Raw genomic sequence first — 21952 nt, 5'->3', positions numbered from 1 at the left:
CAGGACCACAGGGCTGCCACAGCCTCAGCGTCCCCCGCAGGCATCGGGAGCTCAGCACGTCCGCATCGGCCCCACCTCAAGAGCCCGGTCCCCCTTCCCCGCGGTTCGCGGGCTGCCCTCTGCCCGGGTCCCGGCAGCGGGGAGCTCTTCCCCAGCGGCCCGGCCCTCTGCTCCCGTCAGCTTTCCCGGGGGGAAAACTGGTTCGGGGGCTGTGGCCGGCCAGCTCGGGCCGGGGCCGGGGGCCGCCCCGAGGGGAGCACATGGGGCCGGGGCTGCCGCAGCGCTCCTGCCCGGCCGGGGCGGCAGCGGGGCGGGGGCCGGGGCCGGGCGGGCTGAGGGGAGCGGCGCCTTGGCCGGAGGGGGGTGCGGAGCCGCCGTGGAGGGCGGAAACGGGGTGGGGGGATTTGCGTCAGTGAGGGAGCTGAGAGCGGGCGGGACGGACGGAGGGACAGACGGACGGAGGGAGCCGGCGGAGAGGCACCGGCCCGCTGCGCTCGCCCGCCGCCCCATGGAGCTGCGCCCGGGGCCCGCGCCGCCCTCGGGATGGGCGCTGCCGCTCCTCCTCGCCCTGGGCGCCGCCGGGCTCAGCCACGGCACCCCGCACCTGCCGTACTCCCGGCCGGGCTCCCGCAGCAAGTGAGTACCGCCCGCCCCGGGGCGGCTCCGCGACCCGCCGGGCCGGGCGGGCTGCGGAGCCCGGCGTGCCTGACCGACGCTGTCCTTCTCCCCCAGGAACTGGTGCGCCTACATAGTGAACAAGAACGTGAGCTGCTCGGTGCTGGACGGGACGGAGAGCTACGTCCAGGCCCAGTACAAGTGCGCCTGGAACCAGTTCCCCTGCGAGCCCACCCTTGTGTAAGTAGCGCAGGGGGCGACCTCGGCGGGGAGAGCGCTTGGCCACCCATTGCCCAGCCCCGGCGGGGATGCACCGGGCGGATCCGGCGCCCCGACAGGCGCAGGGTCGCGGCGGGGCTGCGGGGCGCCCCCGGCCCCAGCGCGCCCGAACAAAGCGCTCGCTCTTTGCGGACAGCAGGTCCGAGCTAATTAGAGCCAGATTGAGGGGCCGCTCCGTGCTGCCGAGGGGAGCCGCGCTGGCACCTCGTCGGCTCGGAGAGGCGTGCAGGCGGGCGGAGAGCACGCGGGCTGCTCTCCGTGGGCGGCGGCAGCGCCGGCACCAGGACCGCACCTATGCGCTGCTGGGAGCGCACCTGGGCCAGAGCTGCCAGCGCACAGCCGCGCTCAAAACCGGTTTTGTTGCTGCTCCGTTGTGCTGGATCGGCGCGGAAAGGGAGAGAGCCAGGAACGTGAGCCAGCACCTTTAGAGTCTGTGCGTCCTTGTCTGTTATCCTGCGAGGGGAGCGGCCAGTGCACATTTTATGGGGGGTAGTGTAAAGTTGCTTGTTTTATTTTAATCTTCGTGCGTGTGACCACGTGGTAATCTGTGGAGTGGCCACTTCAGCAAGGTGTGCTACAGCAGGCGTTAGGGAACTGATGGATCTCACCTGCTGGCTATTCGCAGGCAAATCTCCTTTCTTCATTTTTCCACTTGAAAAGCAGTAATATTTACACACTTCTGTTTGAATGCTCTAGGCAGTATGCACTCTGTGAAACCATTTCAGCATCCCCAGGAAGTCACTGGAAAGACACCCATAGATTTTCATAGGCTTAGACTCGGTCTGAGGTGATGAGGAAGAGTGTTTAACAATAAAGCTACAGCAACTAGTTTTTATTTTGATGTGAAACAGTGATGATGAGACAGATATTGCAAGATCCTGGGTAATACTGAAATAGAACTTCAGACACCAATGACACTGCCACCCTGGGGTCCGTGACAATAGGTGTTGGGTGCTTGGCATTCAAATATGCTGCTTTCTGTTTGTTTAAGCTGTTATTTTCGTTAAAAACCCAGCTTTTCTCTATATAAACACTAGAATTGGAGGGGGAAAAAACAAGGACAGCTGAGTAACACCGTCTTGTGTAACTTCCCTTGTTTCTCTTTGGAGTCTTGAACTGGCCATTTTGGACTTCTGACTGAGTTTGTGGATGTGTAACGGGGTGTGTCCTCTAGCCGGAGAAGTCTCTGTAGTGGAGCTACAGAGGCATGAGGAGGGGTTGAAACTGAGCTCTTTAAACACATAAATCACCACGCATTAAGATAAGGAATTTCAGAGGCGGCAAATTAGGACTTTCATGGACTATCTGCTAGTAGATAGTGAAGAAAGTGCAAAGGCATTGCTTCTAGCTCAGGAAATTCCTGCACTGAGAGTGTGAGATTATTGGCAGGAGTAACAAGGGAAAGCCCAGCTTGTGCAGAGGGCTGGACTGCATGACCTCCAGAAGTCCCATCCCTTCCAGATTTCTCTGTGGTTCTCTGAAATGGCATTGTCTGTCCTTGTGCTTCTAAACATCTGGAGTTGGCTGCTGTCAGAGATAGAATGTGGGGCTGAACAGACATTTGGTCTCACCAGATGTGTCCAGTCTCATGGGGTTTTTTTGTTCTTTTGAGAATGGAATTAGATACTTATCATAAGACTTTGTTTCCTCTGTATGACTTTCTTGATGAACATCACCAAAGAGACTAACATAACTGCAGAACAATTCCTTGTTCTTAAATATAAAATATTCCTTATTCTTAACATAAAAATTTTTCTCCTGTCATGGTACTAGATGATTAACACCAAGAGAAGGTGGAATATCAAAATCTTGAAATTTTGTGTTCAAAACTGTTTATAGGTTGTCATTTTATTTTTGTGTCTGTTGCATATGCACTCTCTTAGTGGCAGAGTAAGAGAGTGCTAATCCAAAAGTTTGAAATACATGCCTCAAATCTTGCAAACCCCTAACTTGATTCCTGTGAAAAATATTGTTTAATTCAGAAGGAGTAGCTGTCTGAATAACAAAATGTGTTTATATATGTTTGCTAGCTAATGCCCACAAAAATAGGAAAGAGCTATAAAAGATCAAAGAAATTACTGTGAGGACTTTGTGGAAATTATCTTTTTTTTCTCCTTTATACACTTGAACAGAGAACTCAAACTGAGCTAGATAGCAGATATTCATGGGAATGAAGTACAGTCCCTGTGTAGTCTCCTCTCGGTACCCATGGTTTATCTAAGAGCTCATTCAGCAGCAGACAGTGGGGACAGTGTGATCCAAACCAAACAAAGAGTTCCTTAACTGTGTCATGGATGTGTGTGTTTTATTAGTACTTAAGTACTATTAGGTCTATTGTTAAATCTACTGTTGGTTTATATTAGTTTAAGACTAGATTTAAAGAGCCCATCTAGTGTAGTCTAGGTTATGTATAATAATTATTTATATTACAGTGTATAGGGGAGCATTTCACTGCCTTAAACTTGCAGTGTACTCCTGAAGTCCATGTGTTCTTTACAGACAAGAGACTGTGTGTTGTAGATATGGATTATAGTCAGCCCTGATTTGTCTTTGAATTATTGTTTGTTTTTTTGAAATAGAAAGCTCTGGTGATTAAGCCTAAAATCATATGCATGCATGAACCCATTTTATCTACCCTTTAGGCCCATTAAAATATAATTTATCTGAAGACAAAAACCCTAAAGCCCCCTGTTGGAATGACTACACTTCCATGATTGTTAACTGTAAATTCACTTTGGCTGCAGGGTGTATTTCTTGAAAGGTTAAGTTGAAATTCAGGAAATTATTACACTTCATTGTTTAACTGTTTTATGGGTACTTGGGCTCAATAGTGCATTTCCTTGCTGAAAAGTTGGTGAATACTTTGGCTGATTAAGGTGTCAGGGATGAATGTGAGTTGAAGTGTGGCTGCTTAAGAGATAGGAAGAGAGAGAGTAGAAAGAAAGAGCAGAAATGCCCTTTGAAGTATGTTCCCTTTGAAGTGTGAGAGGCTCCTGATTTATTTTTCTTAAAACTGACTAGCAAAGGAAGGAGAAACTTTGTTATTTGTGGGTCATTGGGCTGAAATTTACAAAAATATTAGTGTTTATACTCACTAGAAAGTGCTTGGATGTTTTGACATTTAATATTGCTTCATAAATAATTGTCCCCTCACCGCTTCTTTTGTAACGAATTTCCCTTCCTAGCTTTCTATGAATGGTTTGATAACTTAATTAGCAAAAACAGCAACTTGTGACTAGTAGCATTATCTATTTCTTAAAGAAAAAACATGTTGCCTTTCTGATTAGATCCTACACACTCTTTAGGGTTGTGGTTTGTTTGGGACATCCTCTGGTCACTATAGCCCATTCAGGGTAGGATGCTGAATAGCAGTTGTTTATTTTGCCTCTTGTTCTGTAGTATGTGTGGGCACACTGGCTGTACCAGAGGTGCACCAGTTTATGGCCCAGTGCTTTTGGGAAAAACTGCTTCCACTAGTAAGGTTTTGATTTTAAAGTCTGAAGTGAACTGAAGTGGCTGAATGTTTTCTGGGTTTATGTCTTTGCTACAGAACTGCAAAGAGGACTTCCCCCTACGAGGTCATAAATAAATAAAATTAGCTTAGTAAGAACCTCTGGAGGTCATGCAATCCCCTTGTAGCCCCCAGCTAACACTAGAACCAGCTTCAAATTTAGATAAGGTTGCTCAGGGACTTGAAGAAAGGAGGTTTTATCAGATCTCCTAATTCATGTACCAGTCCCCATTAATTATACTCGAGTGAGCAAAGATATTTGTGTGCTCATGTCAGGTCATCTGTCTTCAGCTTGTGAGGAGTGAATTTCATGATTTAGTGTAAGCTTCTCATCTTAACACTAATGCTAAATGTATACTAAGCAAGCCTATTATTTCATTTAGAAAATGACCCAGAAAATGATGAATGAAACAATAGCTAATCAGCAAGCCTCTCCAAATCTCTCACTGAGAAATATTTTCCAACTTCTTGTCATTTTATACTTTCAAATGATCATAAATAAAGCCAGTGCCAAACTAAACACAATTTTATTCATGGCCCAGAAACAAAGCCCAAGATTAAAATTACTTTAGAGAAGGTTACTAAAAGTTTCCTGCATTCATAAACATCTGAATAAATTACTACTTATGAGTAAAACTCTGCTCTTAATCAGCAGTATTACACATTTATTATCTATATTACTGGGTAAAAGTGGAAGTTTTATAACTGAAAACCCTCACATGAGACATCCAGTTCAAGTTGGATGGCTTCATCCATCTGGCAACCCCAGAATGACCTGGGTGGAGCACATCAGCCCTGGTCTAGGAACATATAGGAAATCCCCATGTAGTTTTCAACCTTCTAACATTCCCAGTGTAGCTTCCTCTGAGAGTGTTCTGTTGCTAGAAATCAAGCATGCAGCTCAGTGTCAGAGTGCTCAGCACCAGACAGGATCAAACCTCTGATATACAAGTCAGCACAGATTGAGCCTGTTTTTGCCACCGGCTTCCAGCAATACATATCTCATTAAAAAAAACTTTCAGGATGCACAAAAAACTTGAAGGGAAAGCAAGAGCTGTTTAATGTTTCCCCTCCAAGTATCTATAAAGATCTTCAGGACTTTCTTTCCAACTTTGTGTACTTTTGTATGAAGCAGAATTTCTTTGTACAGGCTCCAGCAAGCTGACTACACAGGGAGGTTAGCCTAGGGCTTGTGCATTGAAAACAGTAAGGAAACTTAAAAAAACTTTAGTCTCCTGGAGTGCTTGTTTGAAAGTCTTTGAGATCCTGCTGGGTGTGGTAAGTTTTCCTGGCTGTCTCTCCAAGCCTGAAATTGTGCATCTCTGTCTCCACACACTGAACACAGCAGAATCTTTCTTCTCTGTGAACTGGACAGGGAATTTTCATTTCACTTATCAATTGAGTTTATTGCAGTAATGTTAAAAAAACCCCAAAAAATCCCATGCTGCTCCCCACTTCACATTAATGTGACAACTTAAAATTTCATGCTTTTCTGGTTTGAGAAATGTGTGACCTGGAGGTCTGGGACCTGTTCTGTTAAGCAACAAACTGTTGCCAAAGCAGTAAATTTTTATTTGCGGGGAGCTCTTGAGCTATTTAAGTGTATTTCATCATAAATCACCCAAATAATAAAGGAACATTTTGTATCATTAGACAGTGGGCAGTGCCGGTTTTACACATTGGGGATATTATGACTCCCATCTGACTTCATTTTTGCATTCACATCTCATCTTTCCCTTCTGGTTCACTCTTAACTTGGTGTCTTGAAAAGTAACAGCTCTCAAAACAATGCTCCATTTTAGTCACAAAGTTGGAGTTCCACTTAATCCCACAGGTTACCTCTTGTCTTCCTGAAAGTATTGGTTATTTGTTTCATCGGGTATTTTTTCAAATACTCTTTCAGCAACAGCTCTTTCTAGAGCATTCTAGAAAGCAGCTTATTTCATGGACAGGGAAGCAGAAGAGATATTATTGGAGCTGAGTTTTGCAGGCAGCTTTATCAGCAGCAGTGCTCTGCATCCTCACTTCATCTCTCCACTTGTGTAAGGTGAGAAATTTGGTTGCTGCTGCTGGAAGAGGCAAGTGATGATGCTGTAAACATATAACCTATTGCAGAGTTGTTCCTGTTCCATCACTGAGCACCGCACGTTGCTGCTCTACAAAACTTCCGTGAATTCCTTTTGAAAGGGCTGTCTTTTCAGGGTTCTCCTATCCCATTTTATTTAAGTGGGATTTTAATAGCTTACTGTTGATCTGTTATCATGTGTTTGACTGGCCTTTCAACATTGTAAATCGCAAAACTGAAGCTGTGCTTTGAGCTTTTCCACAGGCTGTCTCTGGCTCTGAGTTACTGAAATGCATCCTATATCCTTGTTTTGCTGCTCATAAGAAGAGGATGCCTATCTAGTGGTAATTTATGAACATTAAGAGTATTACCATTTTAAACTTCTGTGAATTTCCTACTGGATTTTAGTGGTCAACTTTTTGAAAATAAAATCCTTGGCAGCCAAGAGAGAGTTAGAGAGATAGGTAGGTATTTGTGTATGAAGATATATACACAACAAGAAAAAATCACTAGTATGAGACATGAGGTCATATTTCAGAGTGTGCAGTCCCTTGGTTCATTCTTCCCATGAAAAAAAGCATTTCTCTCCCAAGAGATAAAATTAGAGTTTGAATCTCATCTTTTTTTGATAGAAGAATTCCAGCTGAGTAGCAGAAAATCCACTGTATAAGCAGTGAACAATGGCACTTTTGGAGACTTTGAAATGAAACCATGTGGTGTTGCCTGAGAATAGTTGAATGTTTTTATATTCTACCAGTTCCTGTAATATTCTGTACTTCTTACTGAAGAAAACATGAACTCTGCAGTAAAATTCAGCCAGATTCTCTCAGATGCATTGAACAAGTGTTCAGTGTTGAAGACAGCAAAGTACCAGAGACCAGGCTGTAGTGAGCTGATTGGGGCAGCATGGTTGTCTGCTTCTTCGCTAGAACCACTACCACTAGATGAGATGACAGTTTTATTTAGGGATACACAAATACAACTTTTTCCTTCCTTGTATGAAGGAGTAATACGATCACCTGTGCCAGATATCTGCCCACTTAGCAATTTCTTCCAGATAGAAGGCCATCTTCTCCCATCATACTTTCCAGATAGCGTGAAGCCACCAAGCAAAAATAACCAATGGAAAAAAGTACAAGTCTCTAAATGTTCATTCCTATTTTATGAAACATTCAGTAAAATTACAGTGCCTTCATAGTCAGATACTGAAGCACTCTTTGCAGTGACCTGGATGGGTGATTTCTTGGGTGTGTACACAGCAGGTAATTGTGTTCCTGTGGATGCAGAGTACTTTGACTCATTCCCTTGCTTTCCTTCAGTTTCTTCCCTGTTAATCCTCTCAGACAGTAGCAATTTTTTTTCAGGATTTAGCTCAGAACAGATCTGGTACAAATGTTGGCCGTGCTATACATTGCTGCAAACTTTATGAAGAACTCCCTTGTGTGTCTGTGCAAGCCAGGAGAAGCTGAATCTCCGTGGTCGTATGCACTAGTGATGCTTGTCATAACTTCATATTTTCCACAGAAGTGTCTCAAAACTTTGTTTCTCCCAGCACAAAAAAAATTTGAAACATTCACTTCTTGCTTTTCATTATATATGTTTTGTTTTGTCTATTATGTTAACCAAAGGCCTTTGAGGAACTTCAGTCTAGATGGCTGTGAGTGGGCCAGGCACTGGACTAGTGTCTAAGGTCAGTGGCATTTTTCTCAAGAAAATGTAATTGCCCAGACCCCAATGCCTGTAAAGACATTTACTGACCTACTTTATATAAATTTTGGAAAGAAAAAAAAAAAAGCCAGGTAAAGGGAAAATAGCAATGTAAGATAAGACTTGCTTAAATCCATATGTAAGAAGCAGATTAGTGTCTCTAATGCCAGATGGAAATGGAAAATTATTTTGAAGTTCAATAGGATTCTTTTTAAATAGATTTTTGCTGTATTGCATAATTGGGATTTATTACAGCCTTGATGGCTTGCTTTCACTCAACACCTAGACTTCTGTAGGTTTATCTGTTTGCATCAAAACACATTTTTGCTGCTTGCTATAAATGTCTTAGGATAAATTCTTGGGAGAGACACATTTCTCTCAAATTAGGCTCATCTGTGGGCTAGAACATAAGCTAGCTGCCAGTGCTGCTGCATAGTGGCAAGGTACTCAAAGAAAAAGAATCAAAGGGATTTGATTCACCCTGACCCAAACTGTCTGCCCTGAATGCAGAGGGATGAATCTTGAGTGTGGGAGCTGATGTGCAGTGCAGTGATAGTGACACAGATGCAAGTCAGCAGTGTCCAGCACACTCTGTAGGTAATAGGATGTAAATAATGACTTTAGGGTGAGATGCAGCCCTGTTTTGACTCTGCTGCCTGTGTGGAGTGCTGCTCTAGTCCTAGAAATATAGAGAACTTCATGGAAATACAGAGAACTCAAACCTGTCCTTACCTACACACGAGGCACCTGAAATCCAGCTGTGCTGACAACTGTGACAGACTGCTAAAATCTACAAAGATTTTGGTGAAACTAGGATTGCTGCCACCATTTGGCTGCCACCAATACAAATAGGCCTGCACATTTGGGAAGCAGGAAACATGGCATCAACTGGTTTTAGTTCACTGTTTGTGTAGTATGAACAGCCAATAAGGCTTATTTTCAGCAGAAGTATTTTCGGCCTACAAAATAAAAAATGTTTGGTCAAAATATGATTGCACTTAATTACATGTTCTAGGTAGTGTTTTGGGGTGGTGTCTATATGCCACTTCTGTGCTTCCATTGCAATATATTGGAGATTTGGATGACTGGGACTATGTAGCTATAGTAAACTGTATAAATATAACTACCAGACGATGCAACTTACAAAGAATGTGTCTACATGCAATGAAAATGTTAAGCAGTGTAGATTTGATATCTTCTATTTTATAAAGACAGAAATTTGCGGCTGCTGAAGTCATGGGACTTGTTCCAATCACTACAGAATTTTGGACCAACCTTGAAGCATTGTGCTCAGAGTAAACATTTTGTATGCTGCTTATGTAGAAACATGCTGATTCTGTGGTCCCTTCCTTGCAGTGAGGATGTGGTGGCACTTATCTCATTGCATTTCCCAAAAGGTTGAATGTTAATATCCAGTTACAGAGCTGATCCATATGTTTTCCCACCAATTTCATCCAAATGTTTCTGATTTGTTTTATCGCTATTAGGTGACATTCCAAATATGAGTGTTAACTGTTTCCTTCTGTGGTTTAGCACCGTGAGAATACTATAGTTCATGCCCCAGTGAAAATGTCCAGCATTTGCAGCAAACATGGGTTTTTAATTAAGCATTTTCCTATGGAAGTATTTCTCTCTCAAAGAAGAGGAATATTTGAGTGCTGTTGTCACTCTGTACAACTTCATTTCGGCTGTGAAACACTTAAGATATTAAAAGTGGAGGTTTGTATTAACATTGTGGAAATGTTTTCTCATTTGATCAGCATGTTGAGTTCATGGTGAAGGCAGTAGGTATGGGTAGTTACAAGCCTGTTGCAGAAAAACTAAAAAACAGCTGTTCTTATGTTCTCTGTTGCAATGAAAGATTAGAGACAGTTGATATTCACCTTTATTCATGCCTTGTAAAATTATTATTTCCGTATTTAGCTCAGTTCATCAAGAGATTATGACCCTCATCTTGGATTTGAAGTCCACAGGATAATGGAGTGACTAGGCACAGTGAATGCTGGTGTGTTATATGTAGCTTCTAACCACATAAGAAATTACTATTTTATAGAATAGTTTTGAAGAATACTTGTAAAAGTAATTGTGTTTATTAACACTTATTTGAATAGCAGAAATCCAAGTCAACCAGAGGAAGAGTTGATGCTTTACTGGTTCTGAATTGCATTGCAGCATATACAGGTATAAAATAGCAGAGCCTCAATTTTTAAGATACTCAGGAAACTTTTGTGGAACCTTTTGACAAAATTGCCTCACTAGGTAACTCTGTAAAGATTCACACCTGCCAGATAAGCCATATGAAACTTCGTGTTACATTCCAACTATGTATCTTTATCCAGCTTTATAGAGAAGGAACATTTTGTCTCTCTGGCTGCCTTGAGTGCATTTTGTGTTTTGTAAATTTGTGATTGTGTATTTTAAGTTTGCTGTGGCTATGGGTAATTGGATTCAGAATACTGCAGATTTAAATAAAGCCATGTCTAATTTGTATATTTTGATAGTTCCCAGTCTTGTGTCTTTCACATGCATAGAATCACAAATTAGGGATGCTTAGGTGAAACTTATTGTTTGTTTTGTTAGAACTGTAACCAAGAACATAATTGTGTTCTGTGCTGTTAGACTGCTATATCCTAGCAAAATCCTGGAAGTCTTCAGCTCCTCCACTGAAAGTCACTGAGTGAGCAAAGTTCTGACTTTAAAAAGTATCTTGTGTGATTGAGAACCTCCCTGGGGCTGGATGCATGCTGGCGCTGTCATTTGTTAGTGCAGCTGGATGGTGCTGTTGCAGTGACACCGTTCCTTGCAACTTGCACAGCAGTTGTGCTTGAAGAATGTCATTGGTAGAGAAGCTGTAGCAGTGAAACTGTGATTTTAAAGAAATTTTTATGTGACTGCATTCAAATTAGAGAAGTGGTAGTGTAAGTTCCTGTTTCCTAGCCTTACATGTCTAGCCTTTCTGGAGGAAATGGGAGTAGCTGTGTGATTCATTCAGCTGGACTAGCAGTATAGAGAAGTAGCTCATGGTAAGTAAATTCCAGTTGAATTTTTGAGCCATCCTTGAGTATAGCTGTCTTCTTACCACAGTTCAAAGTGTGAATATGAAAGCTGTTCTAGACACAGATTTTGAAATGTTCTGATTCTAGCTTATTTTGGCTCTAGGGGAACTGTGATTTAGGATTCAGGTTAATTTGTATTTGATGTACCATATCTGAAAACAAAGCAGTTCTAATTTGTGTTGTTTCAAACTTTTAAGAAAGAATTTTTTTAGAAGTGGACTGTTTTTCAATTATATTTAAAAATTAATTCATATTTAAGTATTTTATGCCTATTAGGACCAGGAAACTATAAAACAAAGAAGAGTGAGAATGTCAAACATGCCTGTTTTTTCTTTTTAAGATGGAGTTTGGAAAAGTTTTAAATTTTTGATACTGGAAAAATATTAAGCTTTATTTCTTTTTATTTGTTTATATTATTATTTTGTATTTGGTTGTTTCTTATTATTTTTCTGGCTATTGAAGCCATCTGAAAGTGTCTATATTGATGAAGACTACACAGAAGGTGCTCAAAGAGAAAATTGTCAGAAATGTGATGGAAAATCCTCATTCTGTAATTTGAAGAGCAGCACAATTTGCATATATGTAATTCTTACTCATTTTATAAAATAAGTTTCAGCTATATTCTTAAAATTTTGTTGGGAAAAAAGAGAGATTTGGCATTTGATAATAACTAAAATACTGTATTTTTCAGAAAGGGGTTTGGCCCTGAAAATAAAACGAGGAACACACACAAAGTTAGGAGCAGTTAAGTGTTTTATGGAAATCATACAGAAGTATGTACAACCATTTCCAGCATGGGAAAACTGATCTGGAGGTTCAGAGTTTGCACTTCAGTAATGTGGTGGTTGTGAGAGAGGTTGTAATTACTCTCAAAACCACTTCAAAACACTGAAGTATCTGGTTAATCCTGTTTCTCCTGACTCTGGCAGCTAGCTGGAAGGAAAGGATTCAAACCCAAATTATCTACAGAAGATGTGGTTTAATACTTTAGATAAGGGAGAAAGAAAAGGAAGTTCCTGGGTGGCCGGGATGTTGTTCTCCCTAGTGGTGCCCTCTACATTGCACTCCTCTATTTAATTTATAAAGCACTTTACCATTGGGATTTCTGTACTTTGTAAACAGGGTTCAGCAGATGTTTAAGTGAAAACTGTAGAAGAAATGATGAGCTGGAGTGAAGTCTACAGCTGTTTCATATATGGTAATCAGAAGGTACACAAGGATTGGAAACCTCTGAGTTTACATGCTCCAAGTCAGAGTCTGAAAAGCTGACAGGCACAGCAAACCACTGCAGTTATGAGCAGCTCATAGATGGAGATACAGCACAGGATGACCCTGCCTTAAAGAAAGTTGCACAACCAGAATTTGTCATTTATTAACTTTTGAGTGGTTAATCAGGGAAGCTCAAGGTTGTATGTACATAATGTGTGTATAGGTTTGTCTGCCAGACCCTCTTCAACTTAACTGATGAAGTAGGAATGAGTTGATTTCTTCGTTGGTTGTAGTGTTCAATCTGATTCCTTCTTTCATGTCCTTGTCTGACTCACACTTTTAGCATTTTGTCCTTCTCTGGAATATCCCTCCCAGCTTTGACTGTGCTGTACATATGGGTTCTGAGGAATGGTTTAAGTGGAGACTGTGGAAATACAAATGGGGCAAAGCAGGCAGAAGCATTTTTTGATGCTCAGAAGAGCCCTGGGGGGAGGGTTCCAATGTAAAGTTAGTGGAAAAGCATTTTGAATTTGTAGTCTAAGACACTGGTGGTCACGGGTACTGTCAGCGGTGTCTAATGAGTTGTACCTTCACTTGCCACAACATTTTATCCCTCTGCTCATACATGAAAGACCGTATTCCATGGCTCCCTATCATGACTGTGTTGAATGGAGGCAGCTAGACAGACGCATGTGTTCATTTGATGTTTAAAGCAGAAAATGAATGATGGCTGTAAGTATTTGATTTTCATTATAAAAAGTCCCAAAACCTGTTTTTAATTTTAATCTAAATAGCAGCTTAGGTTATGGATTGGTTAAAATGCTTTCTGTTTCGGCAGATACCGAACGAGTTTCAGACCTCGGTACACAGTTGCATATAAGACAGTGACAGAGCTGGAATGGAGATGTTGTCCTGGCTACAAAGGGGAGGACTGCAGGGAAGGGCCAGCAGAAAAGCCAAACTCTGCTCGTCGTCCCACAACACCAGCGAAAGCTGTTGTGAAGAAAGGCACAGGTAACATTTTGTTTGAATTTTGGTATGCACAGTCATGTCTGGTTTCTTGTTTTATCTTCTAGGGATAACAATCATTATGGTTGCTAGTGAATTCTACTGCTGGCAGATACAAAAGCCATGTGAAAGACTCTGTGTGATGAGGAAATAATAGCCAGGCAATATCAATCCTGATACAGAGAATTTCCCAAAGAATAACAGAGGAATGGGCTGTAGAACACTGGCTGGAAATGGTAGCTGGCTACTCATGGTGCCACAAAATCTTTGGGTTAAGACTGTGGGTTTTGTACGAATTTACAGGGTTTTTTTGGTGTTTTCTCCAATGTTCAGGAAAAAAAAAATACTATTACTAAATAAAATAAAAAAAAAGACCAGGAAAAAACCAAACAAAAAAACCCAGATATGAATTTTAAGGGTTCCTAGCAGATTCACAATGGTTTTTTTTTTAGATTATAAAGTTTTTACAAATTCACATTAGATTATGTGCTTTAATAATGAGGAGTAAGGGAGTAAGTATGGATAAGCCTCAACTTCTGAAAAAATATTTTAAAGAATGAATGGTGTTTGTCTGTGTAAGATACTGTCTTCTGAAAGGGCAAGAAAGAATGCTGTTACTGCCATATTATGCTTTTTCTCCATTAAGAAAAAATGATAAACAAATGTTTCCTTTTGAAGGACCTTTTCCAACATAATTGGAGATTAGTGTCATATATAACACTTAGTCAGATTTCCACATGTGTTTTCTGTGTAGTGGAATGTATTGAATGACTGAATACATGGTTTCAAACTAGTCCCATAGATTATATACCTGCTTTAGGAACAAGGTTTTTAAGTATTTTTTTAGCCAACCTAAAATATTAATTCCAAAAGATGATAATAAAACATGGTGATTATCTGTATTCTTCTTCTCTCTTCTAGACAAAATTAAAAATTACTTTTGACTATTCCTGCAATTTATCCTTTCTTGACCCTGTTTTCTGGGTTTTTGTTCTGGATTTTCTGCAGTTGTTATACATTTTATGTGAAACTGAACATCCAGATTTGTACATGGCTTTGTAAATGAAGTCCTACTAATGACAAGATTCAGATCCATTAATTGATTAATGATAGGTAAAAAGTAGATTGCGGCTAAAAGTCTTCTCTTTCTGATTTTCATACAGTGAGGATAAGTTATTTTAATCTAACAGTTTTGAATGTATAAATTTTACACTTTTATGCATTTTTTATTGCCTACTTAAATATATGCCAAATAATTAGGTATTTGTGAAGCAAGTGGGATAACTGGAGTGTCTTGCAGAACCCCATGTCATATATGGGATGCATATTTGGATCCCAGGCCAGTAAAACATGGAAGCACAAACGCACTTCAGGCACATAAATGACTGTGACTGAAGTTTTCGGTGGGAATTCAGGGGCAAATTATTGTTATGGGAGATGCAGTGGTTCTAAGGTGATGTGTATGGACCTGTATTGGTCTGGTATATATACCATAGCTTAGATCCATTGCTGAGCAGGAGGAGTGGTTGCCAGTTTCTTTATGGCCACTGTATCTTGGCAGGAATTGGTCACTGTGCTGAAACTTTTAGTTCTGAGGTTTTTGATAACATATTAATTATAAATTACTGAAAATAAGAACAGAAAAGACAACAAGCATTAGGCAGTTTAAACCATTATTTCATTTTAAAGAAAAGTGAAATCAGAACAGATACCACTGGGAATATTTACATCCACATTTTGTTATTTCTGGGGAACAGATGCAGAACCAACAGAAGCGCCGGAGCCTCCACCATATGAGAAAAGAATGCAGTTTCTTGAGGACGAATTGTTTAGACTTACACGGTCTGTTATTGAACTCCAGTCCTCCGTGGCAGGTGTGAATGAAAACCTGAAGCTGACTGTACAAGAAGATGCTAGCAAGATGTTGGTCACTTGGCTGAACAACCTTTACGACCGCCCAGAGCCGGACAGTGCAGTTGGTGGTGAAACAGACACTATTCAGCTGCCAGGACTCCTCAGCAATAAAGATCAAAAGGACCCTTTTATTGATTTTGAAATGGAAGATATAAAAGCTGAGCTAGCTGAGGTGAAAGAAGCCTTGAAGATGAGGAATGATGAGCTGGAGGAACTGAGTGGAAAAGTAAAGGGCTATGAAGGACAACTAAAACAACTGCAGGAGGCAGCACAAGGACCTACAATAACAATGCCCCGTGACAATATATATCAGGACTATATAGACTCAAAATTTGAGTCCCTCAGGCAAGAAATAATGGAAGGATTTGAGAAGAAAATGGCAGATCTGAAGAACTCCTGTGACTATAAACTGGAAGATATTCAGCAGCAGTATGATGAAAGTGAAAACAACTGTGTAGGGATAATTGATGTTATAAGAGGAAAAGAGAATGACTTGAGGAAAGAAATAGATTCTCTCCGCACTCAGATTCCATCAAATGATTCCAGCTGTTGCAAGAAGGGTGAAGGAAATGGCTTTGACCAACAGATGAAAGATTTAGATAAGAAGATTGACAGAATTGTGGAAGCACAGAGGATCTTGAATGCTAGAATAGATAATGAAATAATTAGATTGTCAACTCCAGATCTAGAAGATGTGTTTGGTGAGAGGCTGGAGGAGCTAGATGCAAGGATGAATATTACAGAACGAAATGCTGAGGAACATTGTTTCTACGTTGAGGAGACTCTCCGCGGTGCTATCGCTGCTGAGGTGGATGAACTGAGAGACTTGTTTGACCAAAAGCTGCGGGCACTGGAGGTTAGGCTAGGCGGGACTATTTTGGAGATTGCCAACACCACGGACCCAGATGGAATGTTTGTTAATCCTGAGCCTATCTTGCCCAGCGATGCAGGGTTTGCAAATGAGCAGTTTACAGCAGAGATGAATGTTGTGAAGGACAAACTGCTGTCACTAGAACAGCTCTGTGGGCACAAATGTCAGTCTGCACCGCGAGGTACGGAGGACCTTCAAAAACAGCTAGAAAATTGTAATGACAAGTACAATCACTTGCTTTTGAAAACAGAGAATAATTCTGTTATCCTGCAGTCTCTAAATAGCTCTCTTAATGAGAAACTCAACTTAATTAAGGGTAACCAACGTGACATCCAGAAAATGCAGAGAGATGTGCGTGTATTCCGATACAATCTAAATGCCATTGATAAAGATATGAAAAATCTTCAAGATGGCCTGAGCAGCTGCAGGGAGCAGCTTCTGGGTGTCAATTCAACATGCAGAAAAACACAAAGAGGTGTCTTCCGAAAAATTGATCAAATGCAGAGGACGTTTGCAAATCAAACTGCTCATTCCAGTGAGAATTGTTGTGGTGAAGTGAAAGACAGACTAGAACAACTGAATGACCATATCCTGAATGATCTCAGCAAGTGCAAAGAAAAGACCCAAGGTGTCCAGGAGGGTGTTTCAGATGTTGAGAGCAGAGTCGCACATGTTGAAAAAGTCTGTGGCAAGCTGGACTCTGTTTCAGGCAGTTTGCAGAATATTAAAGAAGGTCTGAATAAGCACGTGAGCAGCTTATGGAACTGCATCCGTGAAATGAATGGAACTATAGCATCTCATTCCACTGATATTTCTGGCCTCAAAAACTCTGTCCAACAGTTTCATAGTCAGGTTTCCAAAATCACCACTGCCATTGAAGGCGTGCTGAAATCTCAGCCTGACACAAGTAAGTTTCTTGCTTAATTTTTTTTTTTTTTAATTTTTGTTTGTTTTTCAACTGGCTTTCCTTTCTAAAACTCTTAGAAAAGAACTAAAGAGAGGAAAAGCTTAATATTACACAATTCCTACTTTGTTTTTGCAGTGACTCTAATTTTGGCTCTTTACTCCAGAACACCACAGAGTACTTTGAGTGCTTTTAAAAGTACCCTCCAAAAAAAAAAAAAAAAAAAAAAAAGCCTTACATGTTTTCGTGTTTAATTGGAGCTAGAATAAAGACAGTGGGAAAAGTAGTGGTTTTGAATAGTGATTTTAAAGTGAGTTTTTTGTAATAATTGTCTGTATTATGCCAATTTATTTGATTTGATTTTTTTGTTTCGTTTTCTTTTGTTGTTGAAGATTATTCTGTATTCCTCAGGGAAAATTGAAAAGCAAGGAGAGAAAAATGAAGTCAAATGAATTCAAATTTATGATAAGAAAGATTTCTTCTAATTGGTGTGCTTAGCATGAGTTTATGAATATAATTCAGCACCAACTCTTTGATCTAGAAGTTTAGCAAATTAGTTCTGGCATATCTTGGCATGGCAATATAAGACTTCTGCTTCATAGCTCTCCCAGAAGCTTGCATTCCCACAAGGTCGTTGGCAGTACTTGGCACATTCCAGCTGGCAATGTTTTAGCACCTCAGCCACTTCAGTTAATAGTCCAACGTGTTGGTGCAGATCTACCTGCACTTTGTTTAAAGTTTGCATTAGAGCAGCTGAGAAGCTGGGGCACATTCCCTTTGGCTCAGAACGCTGGGAAATGGTAATCTCAGCATGCTGGTGAGCCTTGCCATGAAGGTTTGGAGATCTTGCCAAATGCCACTCAGTTCTCTCTGCAGTTCTTGCTCCAAATTTCAGCAGTGGGCTGTTATCCTGAGAGTTGAAGTTTACAGAAGGAAGCTGAGCTCCTGTTTTCCTGTTTCTGTTAGCATGACACAAAATCATAGGAATTAGGGACTGTTTTGAAACTGCACTCGTCGGTTGGTTGATGCTACTGGTTTTAATTCTGTGCACATATGAAATAAATAAGAGGCCAATTTCTGTGACTGGCTAATATTAGAAGAGGTGCTGAGGAAAGAGCCTGTGTGCTGTTGCAGCTGGTGGTGGTTGGGAGAGATCTGACATGAGACTCTTGAGTGTTCTTTCTAAAATGGACAAGTTGTGCCCCATGAAGGGAAGAATATCCTTCTCACCCCAAGGTAGAGACTTGAAAACCTGCGATAGATGTGTTTCTTTTGTTTAATTGTTTAAAACCAACTGTATAGCAGTACTTGACACAAAAATCCTTCTGAGGTGAGAAGCTTTTGTGTGAAATTAAAAAAAAAAGTTTCACTTAACTTTAAAAGAGGAAGTGGAGTGAAGAGGGACTGTAAATATCAGATAATTCTTTTGCTGTAATTTTGACTTAAATTCAACAGGGTTGGGACCTTTATCCCTCAGTCTTGCAGAAGCACCCCAGTCACCATTAAAATGGAAGATCATGTATCTGTGTACTCCTGTTTCTCATCCATCTTGCCCAAAATTAACTAGCACTGGGGACCAGCATTGAAGAAAGGTCCAACATACATACAAGTACTAATCTTTCTTCTGCTATTTGAAGCAGGTGTTCGAGTGACCTCATGGGTTGCATTTATCAACCCCTGCTACAATGTATTAAAGCATTAAAAAGCCTCTGCTCACCTGGGTTTCCATAAAATAATACCTTTTCAGAGCAGATCCCTCCATCCACCACTGAATGTTAAAAGCCTGTGGAAGGACAGTGCTGCTGGGTCTGGGGTGCAGGCACTCTTAGCAGCCCTTGCTGCTCTGGGGCGCCTCTGGCCTCTAAAGGATTTGTGAAGCACACAATGCAGTTCCCAAATGTTTCCAATTACAATAACGCTGTCTGGCACAGCAGCCTAAGTAAGTTTTGAGTTGCAGAAGAATTTTGGCAAAAGAGCCTTTTTTGGAAGTGATTTTGGGAACCCTGTTACATGAGTTGGGGTATGGCTTTAACTATTTTTACATTTATGATCTGTAGCCTTGTCTGCTATACCAACATTATTTGACAGGAAGACCTGAACTTGGATCAGTGGAGCATTTCTTATGCACAGTTTGCCAGCATATCGTAGCATTCAAATGATGTCATTTGACTTCTGAGGGGCCAAAACAGAAACAAGTTGTTACTAATAAAGTTGTTGAGGGCAGTAAGGCAAGGAAGTGTTGCAAGAAAGGAAACACAAAATCTTACCAAGCAGTGTAAGCCTTGCAAGGTCAAATGGCCCTCCTCTTAAAAATATCTCTGTAATCTTCCATATTTTTTATTCAGGGGTTTCAAGTGCCTCAATCCAAACTAAGAAGCCAATTTAGCAAGTGACTGTGCATCACATATGAACTCAGAGACCAGAAATATATTTGATTTATTGTAATTCCTGGCAAAGGTAGTGAAATAGCCTGCAGCACACAGGGCAGTGGTGACAGCAGCCAGTGGTCTGCTCTAAGCATTTAGGGAACCATGCATGATGTTCTCTCCAAGGTAAAATTATCCAGCAGCTTTCCATCCGTATTAAATGGTGTCTTCCCCCAGCTCCAAGTCTGGTAGTCTAAGTTGTTCTCATTGCACTCTGTTTGTCTCTGCAGGTATGTTTGCCCTTCACATGGCATGAAACTGAAAGCCATGCTAAAGTTGGTGGTCTCTTTTAATGTACTGCCTTTTTGCATATATATATCCATGAAGTTTTCCAGGAATCAAAAGTGGGGTATTGCAGCCAGATACTGTTCTGGGAGTGCAGTTGGCTTTGGTTACGGGTATTTGACCTGACCTGCAATTTCTGTGGTAGTTGTCTGTGTAGCAGGGTTTTGAAACCAACAGCAAAATGTTGTCTGATGAAGTTGTGGCCTAAGAAACCAAATGTGTGCTCTGCATTACGGCATGGATAAAATGCAACATAAAAATTTTAATGCTGGAGTGTGAATAGCCATACAGTCAATTCCTCTGGGCTCCCTGTAAGCTTGTGCACAATGCTGCTTTCTAACAGAATTGTAAAATTCCCTTGGTGTCTATAACAAAACTCAAGTGAGACCTTTTTGGCTTCTTGTGAGAGCAGTTACAGATTCCCTTACTCTCTAGTTAGCTTTATCCACTTTATTTCTGTGTTTCGGGGGCTGAGGAGAGCATCAGAAGATGCTGGTATGTGGTGTGGTAACCACACTGTCACTCACAACAGCGATGACAAGCAGAGCAGCAAGGATGCTGCTGCTGAGAACAGTGTTGCTGTTCCTAGCTGTGCAATGATCTCAGCTCTGTTCTTGCCTTCCCAGATAGAAGAGAAGATTGTGTTCATGGCCTGCTCAGCAAAGTTCAGGCAGATCTCTACTCACACATATCTGATTGCTTCCACTTGAATTTGAGCTTTAGGCCAGTGATTCTGGGTTTAGTGTTATGGAGATGGGACAGTTCTGAATATTGCAGTGTTCATGTTGCATGCAAGGAAGCAGTGTGCTCAGGATACGGGATTTCAGTTGTTATTTAAAGGTCTAGAAATGCAAAGAAAAGAAGAGAAATGTAGTCATTTTCTCAGTGTCATCCCAAATAATTGTCTTAATGAAACTTAGCATAATTAACTAAAGAAATGACAAGTGCATGCATCCCAAGTTAAGGTACTTTGTCAATTTGTTTTTTCAATGAGGTTAATATGAAGATTTTAGTTGAAGGTCTAAATCAATGCCTCTGTGGACAGAAATTGTCTTACAAAGCAAACAATTCTGTTTAAAAATTAACTTTAATACTTTCAGAGTTTTTTGAAAATGTTTTAAAGATTTTTTTAATTTTAAGGTTTTTATGAAAATAATTTTAATCTGTATAAAGCAAACATTTCACTATTTAGGCTTCTGCCTTGTGGACAGTTACTGAGTGAGCTTCAGCCCAGCTTTGTGGTGCATTGCCTGTATGAGTTTCAATTCTCCTGACGCTTAAAAGTCAGCCAGCAAAGCTCAGGCAGGTTTTTTCCTAGCAGCCATATCTAGAAAATTAATGCAGATGGTGTGAGACTATGACTTCAGACAGCCTCCCAGTCCTCCTGCAGGCTTATGTAGGCTTTTATGAGACTGAAAACAAGAAATGAAATTCACAAGGGTAAAGTGCAGGTGTTGAGTAGTCACAGAACAGCAGGTGGGTTGCCAGTGACGCTGTCTGGACCCCAGACACGTGTTGGGGACAATACCTACACAAATTTTTTGTAAGCTCTTCCCCAAAGGTGTAGAGTAAGGCTCTCCTGGGCTCCCCAGACACACAGCAGAGCCAGGGGAAGCCTCACACCACATCTGCTCCTCGGCACAGCCAGATGGCTTGGCCCTAGCCACTGGTGAATTTGCCTAGGCTGATTTTGGACTGTACTGAATAGAAGTGCTTCATTGTGAGCATCACTCAGAGAGGTGATTCTACTGCTCTACCAAGCATCTCTGGTATGCAACAAGTTGTATCAGATAAATTTGCAAGGGGATGTTTGCTCATTTCTACAGAAACTCACAGTCATCCCTGCACATAAAGACATGTTTTAGTCTCAAAATGCAAGCAAACTAACCTATGCTGAGGTTTAATTTAGCATGAAATTCTGTTTATTCTGTGTAAAGCTGTCATTGCATCTGCTAAAATCTACATTTGTTAATTTCTGTTCTTAGTGTAAATGTAATTCAGCTTTACACTTGGGAGAGCATTGCCTCTAGGGCTTAATTTTTATGAATAAACCAAAATTCCTATAAAGGGTTAGAACTTGACCAGATACACAAAGGGAACCA

General features: G+C 41.1%; 1 protein-coding gene across 1 annotated transcript in view; it reads left to right on the top strand.

Moving 5' to 3' along the window:
- The first annotated feature begins 447 nt into the window (after nucleotides 1-447).
- The window catches only part of EMILIN2 (elastin microfibril interfacer 2), a 30373-nt gene continuing 8868 nt past the window's right edge, over nucleotides 448-21952 (top strand). Inside the window, exons 1-4 of the mRNA XM_031504014.3 lie at nucleotides 448-636; nucleotides 733-855; nucleotides 13281-13456; nucleotides 15208-17142. Of these exons, the coding sequence (XP_031359874.1) occupies nucleotides 509-636; nucleotides 733-855; nucleotides 13281-13456; nucleotides 15208-17142 (2362 nt within the window). The 5' untranslated portion in view covers nucleotides 448-508. The remainder of the gene's footprint in view (nucleotides 637-732; nucleotides 856-13280; nucleotides 13457-15207; nucleotides 17143-21952) is intronic.

This window comes from Lonchura striata, chromosome 2, assembly GCF_050655825.1.
Source record: "Lonchura striata isolate lonStrDom1 chromosome 2, ASM5065582v1, whole genome shotgun sequence".
Lineage (NCBI taxonomy): Eukaryota > Metazoa > Chordata > Aves > Passeriformes > Estrildidae > Lonchura > Lonchura striata.
The sequence above is the reverse complement of the archived record's forward strand: the minus strand, read 5'-3'. Positions and strand labels throughout refer to the sequence as shown.